We start from the raw sequence: 16,963 nt of genomic DNA, 5'->3' as shown, positions 1-16,963 counted from the left end.
AACTTTGAATAGCCAGAAGATGGTTCAGTCAGCAACAGGGTTCTGAATCTTTATCAGCAATATTTTGATAAGCAAAGATGCTTGGAAACGCCCAGGTCAGGTGGGAGCAGTAACGGGTCCAAATCCTTTGATGAGTGTCAACTCTCTCTCCAGCTCTGCCTGTTGTGGGCCTGTAGCTGATCACTGACATGAGTTGGAAGTGTCTTTTTTTTTGTACTCATATTTTTAACCTGATGGGGAAAGGGGAATTGTTCTAGATGACCTCAGGCTGTATACATGATTAATGTTGTGATACCCCACACACATCTCCTTCCCCTCAGAAAGCAGAACATCGTCATCATGGACCAGTGTGTCCTGATCATCAGGCGTGTCCATTTATTCAGCAAATCCGTAATGACTAGCCATTATAGCTTCTGGGGCATGAAGATAACACAATTTTTCTTGCCCTTGAGGACCACCCAGGGAAGCCTCAGTTTGAATGTTCTTGTTTCATTCTTTTTCTTCATCTAAGGGACACTTTTCTCTGCTTCTCTTATAGATTCTGATCCGCAACCGAGTGACCGATCTAGATGCCAGAATGAACGACGGCACTACACCCCTGATTCTGGCCGCCCGCCTGGCTGTGGAAGGAATGGTGGCAGAACTGATCAACTGCCAAGCGGATGTGAACGCAGTGGATGACCACGGTAGGGTGGTGGCCACGGTAGGGTGGTGGCCACGGTGTGGGATGCTGCCTGAAAGGGGCATCTCTACGCAAAAGAATTCTTACACGCCCGAGAGAACCTCCTCGGATCTGAAACTGGAGAACCCCTTACTCTTCCTGCCCGTCATTTATATAGACTTCCTTCAGTGTGCTGGGCTCAGACACTTGAGGCACTGGGAGCCCCTAGATTAAGATTGGAAGGGTTTTTGGTAGTTGTTGTTATTGTGGTGTTTTGTTTTGTTTATATGAGGGTTCTTGGATCTCAAAGAACGTTTTTGAAAAAGCTTACCTGTGCAAGTTCCTAGCCATAACCACTCTTAATATGGGAGTGGATTCACTAGGAGGGTTATGAGATAGCCTAAATACGCATTTAGAGTAAAATGTTTATTGTCTTCAGTAAGTGAAGGATGTGCCTCTGGAGGATGTGAATAGCCCACAAGGGATCCTTTTACCTAGCGGCTCCCAGCCTGTTCTCCAATACTCTGAGAACACAAGGGGGGGGGGGGGGATGCTTTCCTGTGTGCTCCCTGGCCACCAGCTTCCTGCTCTCCGGAGAGGGCAAGGTCTCCACAGTGCGTTCCTCCTCTGTGTACTTACGAAGTGTTTCCCCTGCAGGGAAATCTGCCCTCCACTGGGCAGCTGCCGTCAATAATGTGGAGGCCACTCTTTTGCTGTTGAAGAACGGGGCCAACCGAGATATGCAGGACAATAAGGTACAGCCTGTGAGCTCCGAGCATGAGCATGCTCACAGCATTGTCTCAGTTAACTGGCCACCTGTGGAAGCCTGGTGGGCATAGCCAGGTCCAGAGACCCTGAAGGAAGATATGGGGCATGTTGGGACAGAGCCTCTGCCTGTTTGGGGTAGCCCTCCCTGCCTTTCCTTCAACTGCTTTGGGACACTCTTGTTCATGCTCACCACCATTTCTCACTTTCTTTCCTTTTTCTCCATGCAGTCCTTTGTTTTCCTCTCCTTGGAAACACTGGTACACTCCTGGTTAAGCTGCCTGTCATGTTCCCCTCCTTTATTCCTCTTTTATTTTAGTTCTTTCTCTCACATCCCACCCCATCTCTCCCCATCTCTCCCGTGTTCTGAATTCTTTGCATACTTTAGGTTTCCCTCCTCTATTTCTTATCTGTTACCCTGTTTGCTCTCAGCACTTCGTGATGATAAGCCCATCCCTCTGAAGTGAATCTCTGGCTGGGAGTCCTGCTTTATTTCACTGATTCCTGTCTAAGAAGCCAGTGCTCCTGGGAGCAGAGTGAGGTCTTCGGGAGAGATGAGATCTCTGTGGAAATTGAAGATATGCATTCGGTGCATAGGAAGATGTCCTGCATGTCCATAATATTTCATAGGGACACACTTAAAAGATACTAAAAAGATTATAAAAGTTAGAAACATTTTTATGGGTGTTAAAATGTATTCTACGGTCTTTCTTCAGGAAGAGACGCCTTTGTTTCTTGCTGCCCGGGAGGGGAGTTATGAAGCAGCCAAGATCCTGTTAGACCATTTTGCCAATCGGGACATCACAGACCACATGGACCGCCTCCCCCGGGATGTGGCTCGGGATCGCATGCACCATGACATCGTTCGCCTCCTGGATGAGTATAACGTGACACCAAGCCCTCCAGGGACTGTACTGACATCAGCTCTCTCCCCTGTCCTCTGTGGGCCCAACAGGTCTTTCCTCAGCCTGAAGCACACCCCAATGGGTAAAAAGGCTAGACGGCCCAACGCCAAGAGCGCCATGCCCACGAGCCTACCTAACCTTGCCAAGGAGGCTAAGGATGTCAAGGGGAGTAGGAGGAAGAAGTCCCTCAGTGAGAAGGTCCAGCTGTCCGAGAGCTCAGTGACTTTATCCCCTGTTGATTCTCTTGAGTCTCCCCACACGTATGTTTCTGATGCTACATCCTCCCCCATGATCACATCCCCTGGAATCTTACAGGCCTCCCCCACCCCTCTGCTGGCTGCCACCGCCCCGGCTGCCCCCGTACATACACAACATGCACTGTCTTTCTCTAACCTTCATGAAATGCAGCCCTTGGCTCCGGGAGCCAGCACTGTGCTTCCGTCAGTCAGCCAGCTGCTAGCCCACCACCACATTGTCCCCCCCGGGAGTGGCAGTGCAGGAAGCTTGGGCAGGTTCCATCCAGCCACTGTCCCAGCAGACTGGATGAACCGCGTGGAGATGAGTGAGACCCAGTACAACGAAATGTTTGGCATGGTCCTGGCTCCGGCTGAGGGAGCTCACCCTGGCATAGCTCCCCAGAGCAGACCTCCAGAAGGGAAGCACATCTCCACCCAGCGGGAACCCTTGCCTCCCATTGTGACTTTCCAGCTTATCCCAAAAGGCGGCATTGCCCAAGCAGCTGGAGCTCCCCAGACACAGTCCAACTGCCCTCCAGCTGTTGCAGGCCCCTTGCCCCCTATGTACCAGATCCCAGAGATGGCCCGTTTGCCCAGTGTGGCTTTCCCACCTGCCATGATGCCCCAGCAAGAGGGGCAGGTAGCTCAAACCATTGTCCCAACCTACCATCCTTTCCCAGCCTCCGTAGGCAAGTACCCCACACCCCCCTCCCAGCACAGTTACGCCTCCTCAAATGCTGCTGAGCGAACCCCCAGTCATGGTGCTCACCTCCAGGGTGAGCATCCATACCTGACACCATCCCCAGAATCTCCTGACCAGTGGTCAAGCTCTTCGCCGCACTCCGCTTCTGACTGGTCAGATGTGACCACCAGCCCAACTCCTGGAGGTGGTGGAGGAGGTCAGCGGGGACCTGGAACACACATGTCTGAGCCACCACACAGCAACATGCAGGTCTATGCATGAAGAGTCTGCCTCCAGGGTAGAGATGGAAGTGCCTATCATACATGCTGCTGAGGAACGACTGAAGGTTATCCGAAAAGAAATGAAGAAACCTCTGTAAGCAGCTTTGGGAGGCAGGAGAGATGCTCCGATCTTTCAGACAAGCATGAGAAGTGTTATTTTCATCTTCACTAAGTATCTGTGCAGTTTTAGGGGAAGACTCAGCTCCTACTGATCTTTGCCCATCTTGCAAGTTCATGGAGATGCAAGATGAATACAAGCCTTGAGACTCTCTCTCTTCTATCTGGATGATAGATATCCATCCAATGGATGCCTTTTATTGCCTAGACGTTCTTGCAGCTCAAACAGCATCTTAAGCCCTGGGGGCTTCTGTATCCATGAGAAGACTCCGCTCTAGAGTTGGACTGGGAACTGTGCCCCGGGGTTCTGCCCAGGTTGACCTGTCTAACCTTCTCAGGCCTGGAAGTGGCCTTGGCTTCACTGGTGCCTGCCCATCTGCACCTGCCAATGGTTGATCCCCAGCCATATGTAAATAGGCAAGACTTTTGTGCTTTTGATCATTCCTACCCCGGAAAACAACTCTAGGCTCCTGTTCCCACATTCCCAGCACCCCAAGGAGTCTCCCAGGGTTCACTCTGGTCATGGTTCTCAGCCTTGGCCTTTGAGGTTATGCTTCTGTGGAAGAATGGAAGACGCACACACTCAGTCTTCATGTCTTACCCTAGAAGGAAGGAGAAAACAAGCTATTTGGGAAATAGGAGACCCTTTCTGAGCCTGCACCTTAATTCCTCTCACCTGTGTGGGGAGCCCCATATGCACTCACTGGGGAAGGGTATGATTAGTTCTTCTGTTGTTGGCCTAGTCGGTATACAGTTGTACTCCAGGGGGCCTGTGTACTATGTTATTCCTCCCATTTTGTTGTAAAGTAGGAAAACTGAGTGAATGTTGGAATGACCAAGAATAAGCTAATTCTCGCAAGAAGCAATTGTCACCTACAGGCCCTCCATTGACTGCCACTGTGAAGCACATTTATCCCCCAAACTTAGGACTCGTTGATCCAGCAGATGAAGGTACTCTCGGTTGCTGCACTGCTCCTCATAGATGCCCACAGAAGAAAACGCCTCTTCACGGGCCTTTGCCACTTAGGACTGAACTTGCCTGGGGCTCCGGGGACCCAGTGACTGTCAAATGCCTTATGACCAGTTTTCTTTTAGGTCAGAAGCTGATTTATCAGTTTCCCTCCACACTGTGTGATCTGACTTACTGGTGCACACAGAGGATTCTCAGTGAAGACTTGGGATTTGTGTTTGGGTTCTGGGTTCTGGCACTGGAGAATGGACAGTCTCCTGAGCACACATGAGGCAGCCTTTGCTAGTCTTTGCTGCATTTTCCTCCTTCCCTAGGGTCACCTTCAGATGATGGCGGCACAGTATTGCTCCTCATTGCCCTCATGTTATTAAGATTGTACCTCGTTCCAACTCGATTCCTGTACTGTGGTCCCAGTGGCTGCCTGACTCGAGCAGCAGGATAATGGTTTTCTCCATCTACCCCTCAGTCGGGTAGCGAGTGGCCCTGTGGCCATGCCATCACTGCTTCCCTGGTGCCATGATGGCCATGGCACAAGGAGAAAGAGTTCTGCTGGAGCGTTTGTGTATAGTATTAGGTGGATCACCTGGGGCTTTTGTTTGCTTGCTTTAGGGTTTTCTTTATTCCCTTGATAGTTGAAATAAGTGCCCCCTCATTCATCAGTTTGTGACCCCCGTGGGAACTCTGTGTATCTGTTAGCGTGGCAGTTCATAAACAAGCGGGGATTTTAGTCCCTTCAGTTCACTGAGTCAGCAAGAGCAGTTCGTTCCACTGTGCTCTATGGCAGAGTAAGTTTGCTCATTTGGTTTTATTCTCATGTGGTACCATCATCCTACCAGCCCCTTTCATGAACACTTTATTGCCCTAAACGGTGACTGTCTCCCATGGAGCATCAGTTGGTCCCAGATAAAGAGAACCTGTGTGTGGAGCCCTCTGGCCTCCAGCTCCGGTGCCACTGCCTGCGAACAGCAGCCTCGAATCCAGCCACTGGGTCTGTGGGTCACTGGTCCTTCACCAGACATGGTGAACCAAGAACAAAGGATCCCTCAAAGTGGATCCTTTGGGTTTGGGAGGAGGGATGTGATAGCTGCCATTACAAACAACAGGGCACAGAGATGAAGAGGACAACACTGCCAGTTAAGTATCTGATCTGTGCCTTAGATGTTAGAACTCTTGACCTATGTAGTGTCTAGGAAAGGGAGAGGGGGTAGGTAATCCCTTTCTCCTGGAGTCTGAAGCAGAGGCACATCCTTATTCCAAGCATTGATCTCTATTTTAGATTATTTTTATTCTTATGAATCCTTTGACTTCCACCTGCCTTTGAAGTTTTTTTTAAATTTGTTTTATTGTTGTTGTTTGTTGTTTTGTTTTGTTTTTTACATCATTTTCTGACTTACGTGATGGTGGGGGGATTGAAGGAGAGTTAAAAATTTTAGTGAAAGCCTTCAGCAAAAGTTTATGATATCATTTTGTTAAACTTGGCCACTCATAAGCCATGCAAAGAAAAGAACCAAAGGTGTAATGTTCTGTTAGCGTGTGGTTCCAGGGCCCGGACTTTAACCAGTGTGATGAATGTCCGAGGACTGTTTGGAAGGGCACATGTCAATGTCCTGAGGCCCCCACCCTTGGCTATTTTGGTACTATGGCAACTGCCTTGTGTTCATGTCCCTGAAAAGTGACATTATATCTGTTTGTATGAGAAACTCAGTAACCAGCATATGACTGGATGTTCCTGACTCACTGTGGGGAGGAACATGCACACTGTTTTTATCACAAAATAAAAAAGGTTCCATGTCAAGGTTCAGTGGTTTCATACTCTGCTCTTTTGCAACCCTGGTGTCCTTGTTCAGTGCCCTTCTGATGTCACAGCTGTCAAGAGAACCTGAATCTTCTTCGTCCTGAATCTTTAAAAGTCTGCTGTGGGGTTCTTTTGTTTTCCCCTCTACTTTGGTCATAAATAAATGCTTCTGAAGGGAAAGTTTTCATCTATTCAGAGCTATCATAATATGAAGCCATTCCTCCACACCCTGCCCATACGTAGTGACCAACAGAGAGCTGCTTGGGGCCACGTGCCCCCCCAGGGAAGCGGAGAATGCCTGCTGAAGTAAGAATTAGGAATTGGGTATAGGAAAAACTTCCTGATGCATTTGCCTGAACATCGTTGGTTTGTGTGGACTTTTGTGGGGGATATAAGATACAGGATTACAAAATAATATTGACATAAATTTGTTCACAAGTATGTGTGCTTGTAGAGGCGGTCAGCGAGACACATGCGCATGAGGACTTGGAGGAGGTGCAGCTGTGCCGAGGGCAGTCAGTCCCGCATTCACCGTGTGACTTACTTTAATATTCTTGCTTCGGACACTCGAAAATCATGTGTGCATAATTCTAAATAGTAACAGTTTTGCTTTTTTTTCTGAAATGACATTTCAGATCTCCAGAGATGCTTTGGTTATGTAGGTGTCAGGTCTTGACAGTTTGTTAGCATGTACCAGTTACTCCCCAAAGTATTAATTATATGTAAAATACACTGGCCACTACGTGGGTTTTATATTGATGGAATCAGGGAAATTAAAAGAGCTTAAGAGTGATGCCCCACAGGCTGTTTCCTCAGAGCTGGAATTGCTTCTAGCAGACTTCTCTGGTGCTAAATCTTGCTTGAAGGACACTTTCTTCCATGGATCTTGGCTGAAGATCATTGGTCTATTGATCTCATTCTCCTCTTGTACAAGTAAGCCTTGCAGCCTTGCCTTCAATTGTTCAGGGCTCTGGAACAGGAAGACTGGATACTGGCCCACAATCACGTAAGGAAGAGGGTGAATTATGTCCCTCAGGCATCTGAACAGCCTCACAGCCAAAGAGCTGGGGACTGGTTCACATCAGAGTGTGATGAATAAAATAGGGCAGCCTTCCAAAACACTGTCCAGAATGTGGGATGTTGGGGCTCAGTGAGCTGCCTACTGCCTGTAGCACATGCTTCTGCCATGGAGACAGGGATAGAGAGAGAGAAGCAATACAATGTTTCTTTTGATATAGAATAGTTAACAACTTTAAAATAAGGGCACATTCAGATTTGGGTAATTTAAAGTTTATTTACAAGAACTTGTAAAGTGAAGGCAGGAGGTTCCCAAATTTTAAGATCATCTTCAACTTTATAGAGTTCAAGGCCAGCCAGGGTTATGTAAAGACTGTGTCTCAATAAGGGAGTGGGTGCGCATACATGAGCGTTAGAAGTGCAACATGGAGCACAAAGACCCCCTAGGTAGCATTGGCCAATCTATTGACCTTCTTATGTACAAAGGGATGTAAGCCAAGAGGAGTTACTGGAGCCTGGAAGGAAAGCTCCATGGCACAGATGTCCTGTCAAGGCACACAATGAGCCCCACATATTTCTCAGAGGAAACAAACAAACAAACAAACAAACAAAAAATGAATATGCTGATCTCACTCCCTTTCTCACCCCACCCTAAGAGATGGCTCCAAGTACCAGCCCAGAGTCCATGGCCAAAGCTTGATGGGAGGAGGATAGATCTGAAGGTATGAATCCTTCCTCAAGCACTGTCCTCCAAACACAGGTTCTGAGAACCTTCTACTGCTGGCCTGTCCCTGGTGTGGCAGAACTGAAAACAAAGTAAAGGGGCTTAGGTGTTGATAATCCTCAGAAAACTGCTGCTCCTGGCCTGCTCCTGGCTTTCCTTCCTTTAGCCTTAGCTGTGATCACGAAGCCTGGAGACAGTCTAGCAGCAGGATGTCTAATAGAAATTCCTGAAGTCCCACAAAGAAGAGATGAGGTGACTCGATGGGTAAAGGTACATGCCACCATAACTGGCAGCCTGAGTTCCGTCCCAACAACCCACATGGCAGAAGAAGAAAAACAACTCCTACAAGTTGTCCTCTGACTTCCACGTGTGTGCCATAAAGGAAACCTGGAAATGAAGAAAATTGGAGGTTCATCTTACTTGTAGATAAAAGAATCTAAATCCGCTATTATCAAACTAAAACTACAATCATGTTCTGTTTTGCTTCCTATCACTGTGGTAAACACATAATGAAAAGCAACCCGAGGTGGGAAGGATTTAGTTCTGCTTACAGTTTATGAAGGGGAGTCAGGGCAGGAACCTGGGAGCAGGAACTGAAGCAGAGGACACAGAAAACCCCTGCTGACTGGCTTAATCTTTGTGCCTTGTTCAGTTTACTTTCTTCTGTATCCCAGGACCATCTGCCCAGGTGGCACCATCTGCGGTGAGGTGGGTCCTCTCGTATCAGTCATTAATCAAGAAGATGACACATAGCCCTCTGGATCTACCTTAGAACACACCTGCCTGGGGTTCAGGGAGAGACCCTGCTTCAAAGAAATAGGTGGAGAGTGATAGAGACACTCATTGCCAACTTCTGGCCTTTCCACACAAAGGCACATGTGCACACAGATGCACAGAAAGGCACACACACATGCACACACACACACACACACACACACACAAACATACACAACACAGTTATTTTTGTAAAGACTCATTAAAGTTTTTGGCTGGCATTATAGGACAGTCTGATAGGGGTGCTTTTTTCAATTGAGTTTCTTCTCAAGTGACTTTAGCTTGTGTCAGGTAACAAAAAAAAACAGTCGCCACAAGTGGGTGTCGTACAATTCCATTATGACCAGGAATTTCCCCCCGAGGAAACAACTAATAAGTGTACCAGTGGGGTAGAAGAGATGGTTCTGTGATTAAGACCACTAGTTGCTCTTCCAGAGGAACTGGATTACAATCCCAGCATCCACATGGTGAGTGGCTCACAGTTGTCCGAAACTCCATTTCCAGGGGATCTATGCCCTCTTTTAGCCTATGGGGACCCTGCACACACATAGTGTGCAGGCCTGCATGCACGCAAAACACTCATACACAAAATAAAAATAAATACTTTTAAGTGTATCAGTAGATGCCACCACATGAAGAAAACTCACAATAACTTCAGGAAAATCAAGCATGCTGATAAAATTATATCTGCATGAAAAACTATGAAATACAGCAGTATACCAGGGAACTTCACAAAATTAATGAGGTGTCCTCTACAATATAAAACAAATGCTGAAAGCATAAATCAAGGTTGTTCAAATAACAGTTTCCAGCCATCCTTCATATCTTATACTCAACATATTGAAGTGGTACCTGTGTCCAAGAAAACAAAAAGAATAGATGTTGGTCGTATAGACTTACATACATTTACATAGAGATAATCATCAAACCTTATTCCAACTATTGAAATTTGTCTCCACTGCAGAGAGGGAATACAAGCAAATGTGAACAGGTGTTATAGCTGTGAGGTGCAGGACTCTGTGTTGGGTAGGAAGGCTGGCCTGTGGAGGAGCAAACATTTGGAGCTGTCTGTTAACCTGATAAGAGAATGTTGAGGACCAGGAATTATGTGTGAGCTTAAGACTACTCTGGGTTATACAGCAAGACCCCATTTCAAAAGCAGGAAGGGGTGGCTGGAGAGATGGCTCAGTGGTTGAGAGCATCTGCTTCACACATGAGCCTGGACCTGGATCCCAGCACTCACATGTGGACACATGCCTGTAAGTTCAGCTCTGACAGGGTGAGCTCAGGGCTTGCTAGCCTTCTGGACCTACCTGAAAACACACCAGCCTGGGGGTTAGAGAGAGACCTTACTTCAAAGAAATAAGTGATAGAGGACACTCAATGCCAACTTCTGGCCTTTGCACACAAAGGCCCACATGCACACACTCTTAGATATACACAACACAAATATATTTTTTAAAAGACTCAGTAAACGTTTTGCTGACATTCTGCTAAGCTTTATCAGTAGACTGTGCTGGAGAGAATTTGGGGAGTAAGGCATTTCCATTGTTGGTTCTAGTAGCTCCATAAACTGAATCCTCCTGCAGTACCTCAAGTGGATTCCCAAGTTCTAAGCTCCGTGTGTGTGTGTGTGTGTGTGTGTGTGTAAGTTCATGCAGAGGTCAAAGCAGGATAGCATGTGTCTTCCTTTCTTTCCCTGCCACCTTACTGCTTTGAGGCACAGTCTCTACCAAACCATTTCCACTAGGATGGCTGCCCTGTAAGCTCTTGGAACCTGCCTGTCCCCACTCCTCAGTGCTGGAGTTATAGGCATGCATAGCTATGCCCTGCTTTCTACATGGCTGCTGGGGATTCAAACTCAGGTCCTTGTGCTTGCAGGCTCACATACTGAGCCATCTCTGACCCCTTGAAATGTTGATATATATATATATATATTTTTTTTTTTTTACAGTTAAGAGCAGATTCACTTTTAATTACTAAATATACTCAACTGCAACAACAATCAAAAATGCAAGGTAAATTTTGAGCTACATTTTTTTTTCTAGTGAAAAATCTTAGACAGTATACAATGTGGAAGGTGTGTCTCAGGAACTGTTGCTGTCATGACAGCTACTGGCACATTCTGCTAGTTAGATGTTCTTGATTCTGGTATGTAAAATCCAAGTGCACAACTTGGCTCTTAGTTTATAAGGAACACAATTTTTAAGGGTGAGTCGATAACATTAACCACTAAGAACACTTTTTACTTTCTTTGATCTATTCTGGCAGTCTAATAATGGAAATAGTTCAAGGGGCAAAAAAAATGTGTATGTATTCATATATAAACATATAAAGTATTGTAAAGACATACGTACTTGTTTGTATTTACTATCATAATATGGAAAAACCTTAAAACAAGATAATTTCAAGGCTTTTGACTGGCACAGCTGTGGCTAGTGGGGGGAAAATAGTCAATTCAGTGACTAGCGCATGCTTCAGAACACTGTGCACCTGCTGAGGGTGTCAAAGTAAATCTAGAAAGTTATTTGCAATATGTGTTGTCCACTAGGAAGAGCAAGTCTTGCAATAAAACAAATGCCAGGTGCTATTTTCTAGATTCACGTCACTTTCTAAAAGGGGCTTCAGAGGCGAGAGATCATATGAAATGTGAAAAGGGAAGGGAGAGTTACTAGCGGCAGGAACATTCAGTGGAGAAACAGTGCCGGGAGCTGGGGCTGGGGATGGCACTGAACTGAACTGGTATGTTTTTGTCTTTATTTCCTCGATACAGTATGTATATAGCATTTATATTTGTACTGAATATTACAAACTTAAAAATAAATGATAGTCACTATTGAGATATGATCCACATATAAACTATTGCACATATTTAATATGTCTTCATATAGACCCGTGTTTAATATATGTTCATCCCTCAGTTTGAGATGTGTGTCTGTAGAGCTGTCACGCCACTGAGATCATGAGCATAGCCACTTTGTCATTCTTTGTGAGGAAATGTCTAAGATAATCAACTCATACAGAAAAGGGTTTATTTTGACTAATGGCAGTTTGGGGCACTGGTCACTTGGCCTGTATCTTTTAGGCCAGTGCTAAGACAGCATCACAGAAAAGAGTGTGAGTCAAGGGAAGCTGTCACCTCGTGGCCAGTAAGTAAAATGCCAGGGTCCCAATATCCCCTTGAAGGGGACACACTGTGTGTGATGCAACTTCCTCCAATTAGACCACACTTCTCAAGAGTTCCTATATCTTGCCAGATGTGATGACATCTGTCTGTACTTCCCAGGGGACCCACAGGCTTGAGGCCTCACTACAGTTTGAGCATAGCAAGACTCTGTCTCTGAAAGAGAAAGACAGACCTGGTATCCTTAAATGCACAATTTCTATATGTCTCACCGTGAACACCTAACAGTGCCCCAAGGGCAGGGTCATGGGGATAACTCAGGCCCTCCTCAGCTGCTCTGTGTCTGTTGGTGTTATTGGCATTCCTTACAATGCTCAACTGAACTTCTGCAGTAGAGAAAACAGGTTCCTTCCTATCTCCTGGGTTCCCTTCACCACCTCCTGACTCTCACTGGCTGAACTCACAGAGCATGCTGGAGCTCTTGTCTGGCCCTCTCTCACCTTCTTACCTCAGTGCTGTGTGCCAGCCAGCCCTTCCCTCCCTCTGCACTCCTCCTGTGTGGTCCTGAGTGGGAGCCACTGGGACACTCCACTCTTGAAGGCTGGGCCCTCTGTTTGGCTTCCTACCAGCAGATGAAAATGGTCAGGAACCTCTCCTCTATCAACTCCCCTTTCTGTCATGGAGCCCCCACCAGCTTCCTTCTCATCTCTTCTCTCTGCCTTGCCTAACTTATTGAAGATGTGGGCTAGTTTGGCTAGCTCACCTATCTTATCTGCAGTTTGTATACCTACATCCTGGTATCTGACTTAACTCATGAGCTGTTTCCTGAACAAGTCTGCACCGTTACCACAACTTTCCTTTGGCTAAGTTCACTGTTCCTCAATGCCACTCAGCTCCACTTCAGCCTACCCTTCCTCATATCAAAACCCACTCCTCAAACAACCACAAGTCCCTTCTTTTGGCCTGAGTACACATCATAGCTTTCCTAAGGTCTCTGATTTGGTTTCCCTGTCTGCTTTCCCCACACAGCTCCATGGAACACTATGGTGATGGCTCAGAGAAAGGCCTAGCCCAGGTTATGTTACCCAAGGATTTCCATGTACCTGACCACATTTAGAAATCTGTCTCATCTTCAGGTGACTAACACACACACACACACACACACACACACACACACACACACACACCCCTCAGAACTGGTCAAAATGCAGAGACTAAGAGTATGTGGACTGCTCAGCCACAAAGAAGCATCTGTCATACCCCTCACTTCCACCCTACAAGTCTCAGGGGCCATCTGGGAAGAAAGGGTGAAAAGTCTGTAAGAGCCAGAATTGCAGAGGAGGGCCAAAGTGAAACAGCATCTTCTAGGCAAGATGGGCACACTGTAGTTGTGAGCTCGGAACAGCTGTGCTTGCCTGTGTAAGATCAAGCCAGTTAATATTCCAGCCCTAGGGAAGAGGGACTGGCAAGCCATCACACCTAGGTACCATAACATCCTTTTTATCTCCCACCTCTGTAATTCAGGGAACGTGTTCCTGATGCCTTCACCCCCTCCATAAGTGCTGTGCTCTTTCTCCTGCCTTCCTTCCTTCATCTCTCCCTCCCTCCCTCAGCCCAGGGCCATGACTTCTGCCCACAGACAACATGTCTAGACCCAACAAGAGCCCCCTAACTACAGCCCCACACTGAACACCAGGTCTTCATAACTTTTCCATGGGAAGCAGCCTGACTGGATTTCCTAAGACCAAAACTGAAAATGCTTGTCTTCAAGTCCTCACTTCATGACTCTGGGTTTGTCTGTGTAGGTGTTAAGGTGTTCTGTACTCGGAGCAAAGGGCATGTTTTCTTCACCACTGTTGCATCATCTCTCACCTGGAATTCATGCTACAGTCATAACCCACCGTTTACCTCTTCCAGAATATTCCTGGACCTCCCCACTCCCACCCAAACAGGTGCTTTTTTGGCACGGTGTGACCATCAGGTGAACTCTTGACATGCAGCAAAGGAGGCAAAATGACCTCAGTAACTTTTCCTGGCTTGGACACACAGCCCTGAAAAGCCAGCAGCTGGAAGACCCTGGGGCAGAAGGCTGGTGTGGAGGGTGGAGAATCTTAGCTGCTTTTCTGGGACTGTCTGGTGTCACTTCCATTTCTTGAAGAGACTCAGCAGAAAATGGGGCACACTTGCCAGTGAGGTGAGGAGAGGACTATAAATTATCTGATTTTTCTTCTTTCTTTCCTTTTCTTTTCTCTCTCTCTCTCTCTTTCCCCTTTTTTCTCTTTCTTTCTTTCTCTCTTTCTTTTTCTTTCTTTTCTTATTTATTTTCCGGGACAGAGTTTCTTTGTGGAGCCCTGGCTGTCCTGGAACTCAGTCCGTGGAACAGCCTGGCCTGGATGACGTCACAGAGAAATCCGCTGGCCTCTGTCTTCTGAGCGCTGGAATTAAAGGCGTGCGCCACAACAGCCGGACAAAACATGTGCTCTGGACGCGATCTCTTCTCTATTTTTCCGGTGCACCTTTGCCTCAGTTCTTCAGCGCGAGCGTAAGTCACTGCCCAGGGATATCGAACTGGATGCGTTGGGCAGCGGTCGGTGCTGAGAGGCCCAGCCTCCCAGGAAAGCCTGCCGAGGGAACTTCGCGCTTGGGGCTCCTGCGCTTGTAGCGGAGTACCATTGAAATCTAATGCACAAACCAGAGACTGGAGTTACCCCAACAACTCCCTGAGTCCGGGAAAAACCAAGCAGCGACACAGAACTGATCATGAGGTCAGTGTCGGCCTTCCTCCCTCGACACTGCTGGCTGCTTCTGGTGACGCTCTTTTTCGAGGCTGCGGGTGACGAGAAACTATTTGACCCCGACTGGGGGTTTGAATCATATGAAATCACCATTCCCAAACAACTGAACTTTAGGAAAGAGGACCAGGGTGTGGACAGTTCTTTGTCATACCTCTTACGGATAGGAGGCAGGCAGCATGTGCTTCACCTGCGGCCCAAGAAGTTACTGTTGCCAAAACATCTCCCACTTGTCTCCTTCACTAAGGAGGGCAGTCTGATAGAGGATTACCCATACATACCAGATGAGTGCAATTATGTGGGCTCTGTGGAAGGTTCTCAGGATGTCGAATCTACTCTGAGTACATGCATGGGGGGTGTGCGAGCCTTCCTGAACATAGATTCCAGATCCTACCAAATGGAGCCACTCCGGACCTCTAAGAGTTTTGAACACATCGTGTATCTCCTAAGAGAAGATGCCTTTAGCAATCAGAGTTGTGGTTGGGTTGATGAAGGAACAGACGAGGAAACAGCCCAGCAAGAGGAGATGCCTAGGGCAAGTAACTATTATGAACCCAGACACCAAAAGTACGTGAAACTGCTCTTGGTCTTTGATAGGATGAGATTTTTCGAGGTAGGCGACAACGAGAGTAGGGTATACGATGACGCCATTTTTATAGCTTCAATTATGGACACCTACTATCAGGATGTCAGGTTGAAGGTTCATCTAAAGGCAGTTGAAATCTGGACACACAATAACATGATAAAAACTGCCGTCAAGTGGTTAGCTGAGGCTTTAACCTTTTTTTTAATATACAAAAGAGATTTCTTGCATTTCCGATATCTATCAGACTGGGCACATTTATATGTTGCAAGAGGGTATGTAGATGCTAAGGCCTGGTCCTGGGGAAGAGTATGTGAAGAATACCATGCTGGATCAATAAGCACCTTATTCGGTATAAACGTCATCCAGCCTGCTACCTGGACTGCTCATGAACTGGGGCATGGCGTGGGAATGCGACATGACGAGGAGTACTGTCAATGCAGAGGCAGGACGGACTGCATCATGGGCACAGGACGGTCAGGGTTTAGTAACTGTAGTTACGTACACTTCTTTTTACACGCAGCTTATAAAATAGCCTACTGTCTATCTTACATGCCAGACGTACTTTTTAAGCTAGAAAGGTGTGGAAACCAAATTGTGGAAGACGGTGAGGAGTGTGACTGTGGCTCCGAGAAAGAATGTGAAAAAGACCTGTGCTGTCGGCCAGACTGCACACTGGTAGAAGGTGTCAACTGTTCCACTGGGCTTTGCTGTCATAAATGTGACTTTCGTCCATCAGGATATGTATGTAGGCAGGAAGAAAATGAATGTGACCTCGCAGAGTACTGCGATGGGATGTCAGCGCTTTGTCCGGATGACTATTACAAGCAGGATGGAACTCCCTGCAAATACGAAGGTGTGTGTTTCAAAAAGGGCTGCCGGTCCAGGTACATGCAGTGCCAGAACATCTTCGGACCCACCTCCAGGGAGGCTCCTCAGCAGTGTTACGACGCAGTTAACATGATAGGCGATCAGTATGGTAACTGTGGGCTTATAAATGCTTCTAAATTTATGATGTGTACCAGGGGCACCACAATATGTGGCAGGCTCCAGTGCATAAATGTGAAGGTCCTCCCTGAACTTCCAGATCACACTCTCATCGTAGCCACCTACCTGAAGAGAGACAATCTCATGTGCTGGGGCACAGGCTACCATGGAAGCATGGTAGGTCATGCGATACCTGACATAGGGATGGTCGCTGATGGAACTTCCTGTGGCCTTAAACAGGTGTGTTTTAACGGTACTTGCACTGACAGTTCTTCCATCCTGAAGTACGACTGTTTGCTTGGGAAGTGCAATAACCGAGGTGTCTGCAACAATCTAAAGGCCTGCCATTGCATGTATGGCTGGACTCCCCCGTTCTGCGAAGAGGTGGGATTCGGTGGGAGCATACACAGCGGGCCTCCTGGACCAAAGATCTCAGAGGAAGTGCCTCCGTCATTTCAAGTTGTGTATGTCATGCTGCTGCGTGTCTTCTTATTCATCATCTCGGTGATCATTGTGTGTTTTAGGCAGCTGATAAAAAGTTGGTTTACTG

At 47.1% G+C, this 16,963-nt stretch overlaps 2 protein-coding genes across 2 annotated transcripts in view; both read left to right on the top strand.

The window, feature by feature from the left end:
- Notch2 (notch receptor 2) overlaps nt 1-6,418 on the top strand; it is a 138,332-nt gene extending 131,914 nt beyond the window's left edge. Inside the window, exons 32-34 of the mRNA XM_055603705.1 lie at nt 539-686; nt 1,319-1,416; nt 2,143-6,418. Coding sequence (XP_055459680.1) covers nt 539-686; nt 1,319-1,416; nt 2,143-3,531 — 1,635 coding nt within the window. The 3' untranslated portion in view covers nt 3,532-6,418. The remainder of the gene's footprint in view (nt 1-538; nt 687-1,318; nt 1,417-2,142) is intronic.
- An 8,393-nt stretch (nt 6,419-14,811) lies between these two features.
- The window catches only part of Adam30 (ADAM metallopeptidase domain 30), a 3,213-nt gene continuing 1,061 nt past the window's right edge, over nt 14,812-16,963 (top strand). Inside the window, exon 1 of the mRNA XM_055603737.1 lies at nt 14,812-16,951. Within this exon, the coding sequence (XP_055459712.1) occupies nt 14,812-16,951 (2,140 nt within the window). The remainder of the gene's footprint in view (nt 16,952-16,963) is intronic.

Source organism: Psammomys obesus, unplaced genomic scaffold (assembly GCF_907164565.1).
Source record: "Psammomys obesus unplaced genomic scaffold, mPsaObe1.curated_primary_1811, whole genome shotgun sequence".
Lineage (NCBI taxonomy): Eukaryota > Metazoa > Chordata > Mammalia > Rodentia > Muridae > Psammomys > Psammomys obesus.
Note: the sequence above shows the minus strand (reverse complement) of the source record. Positions and strands in the feature narration are given on the sequence as shown.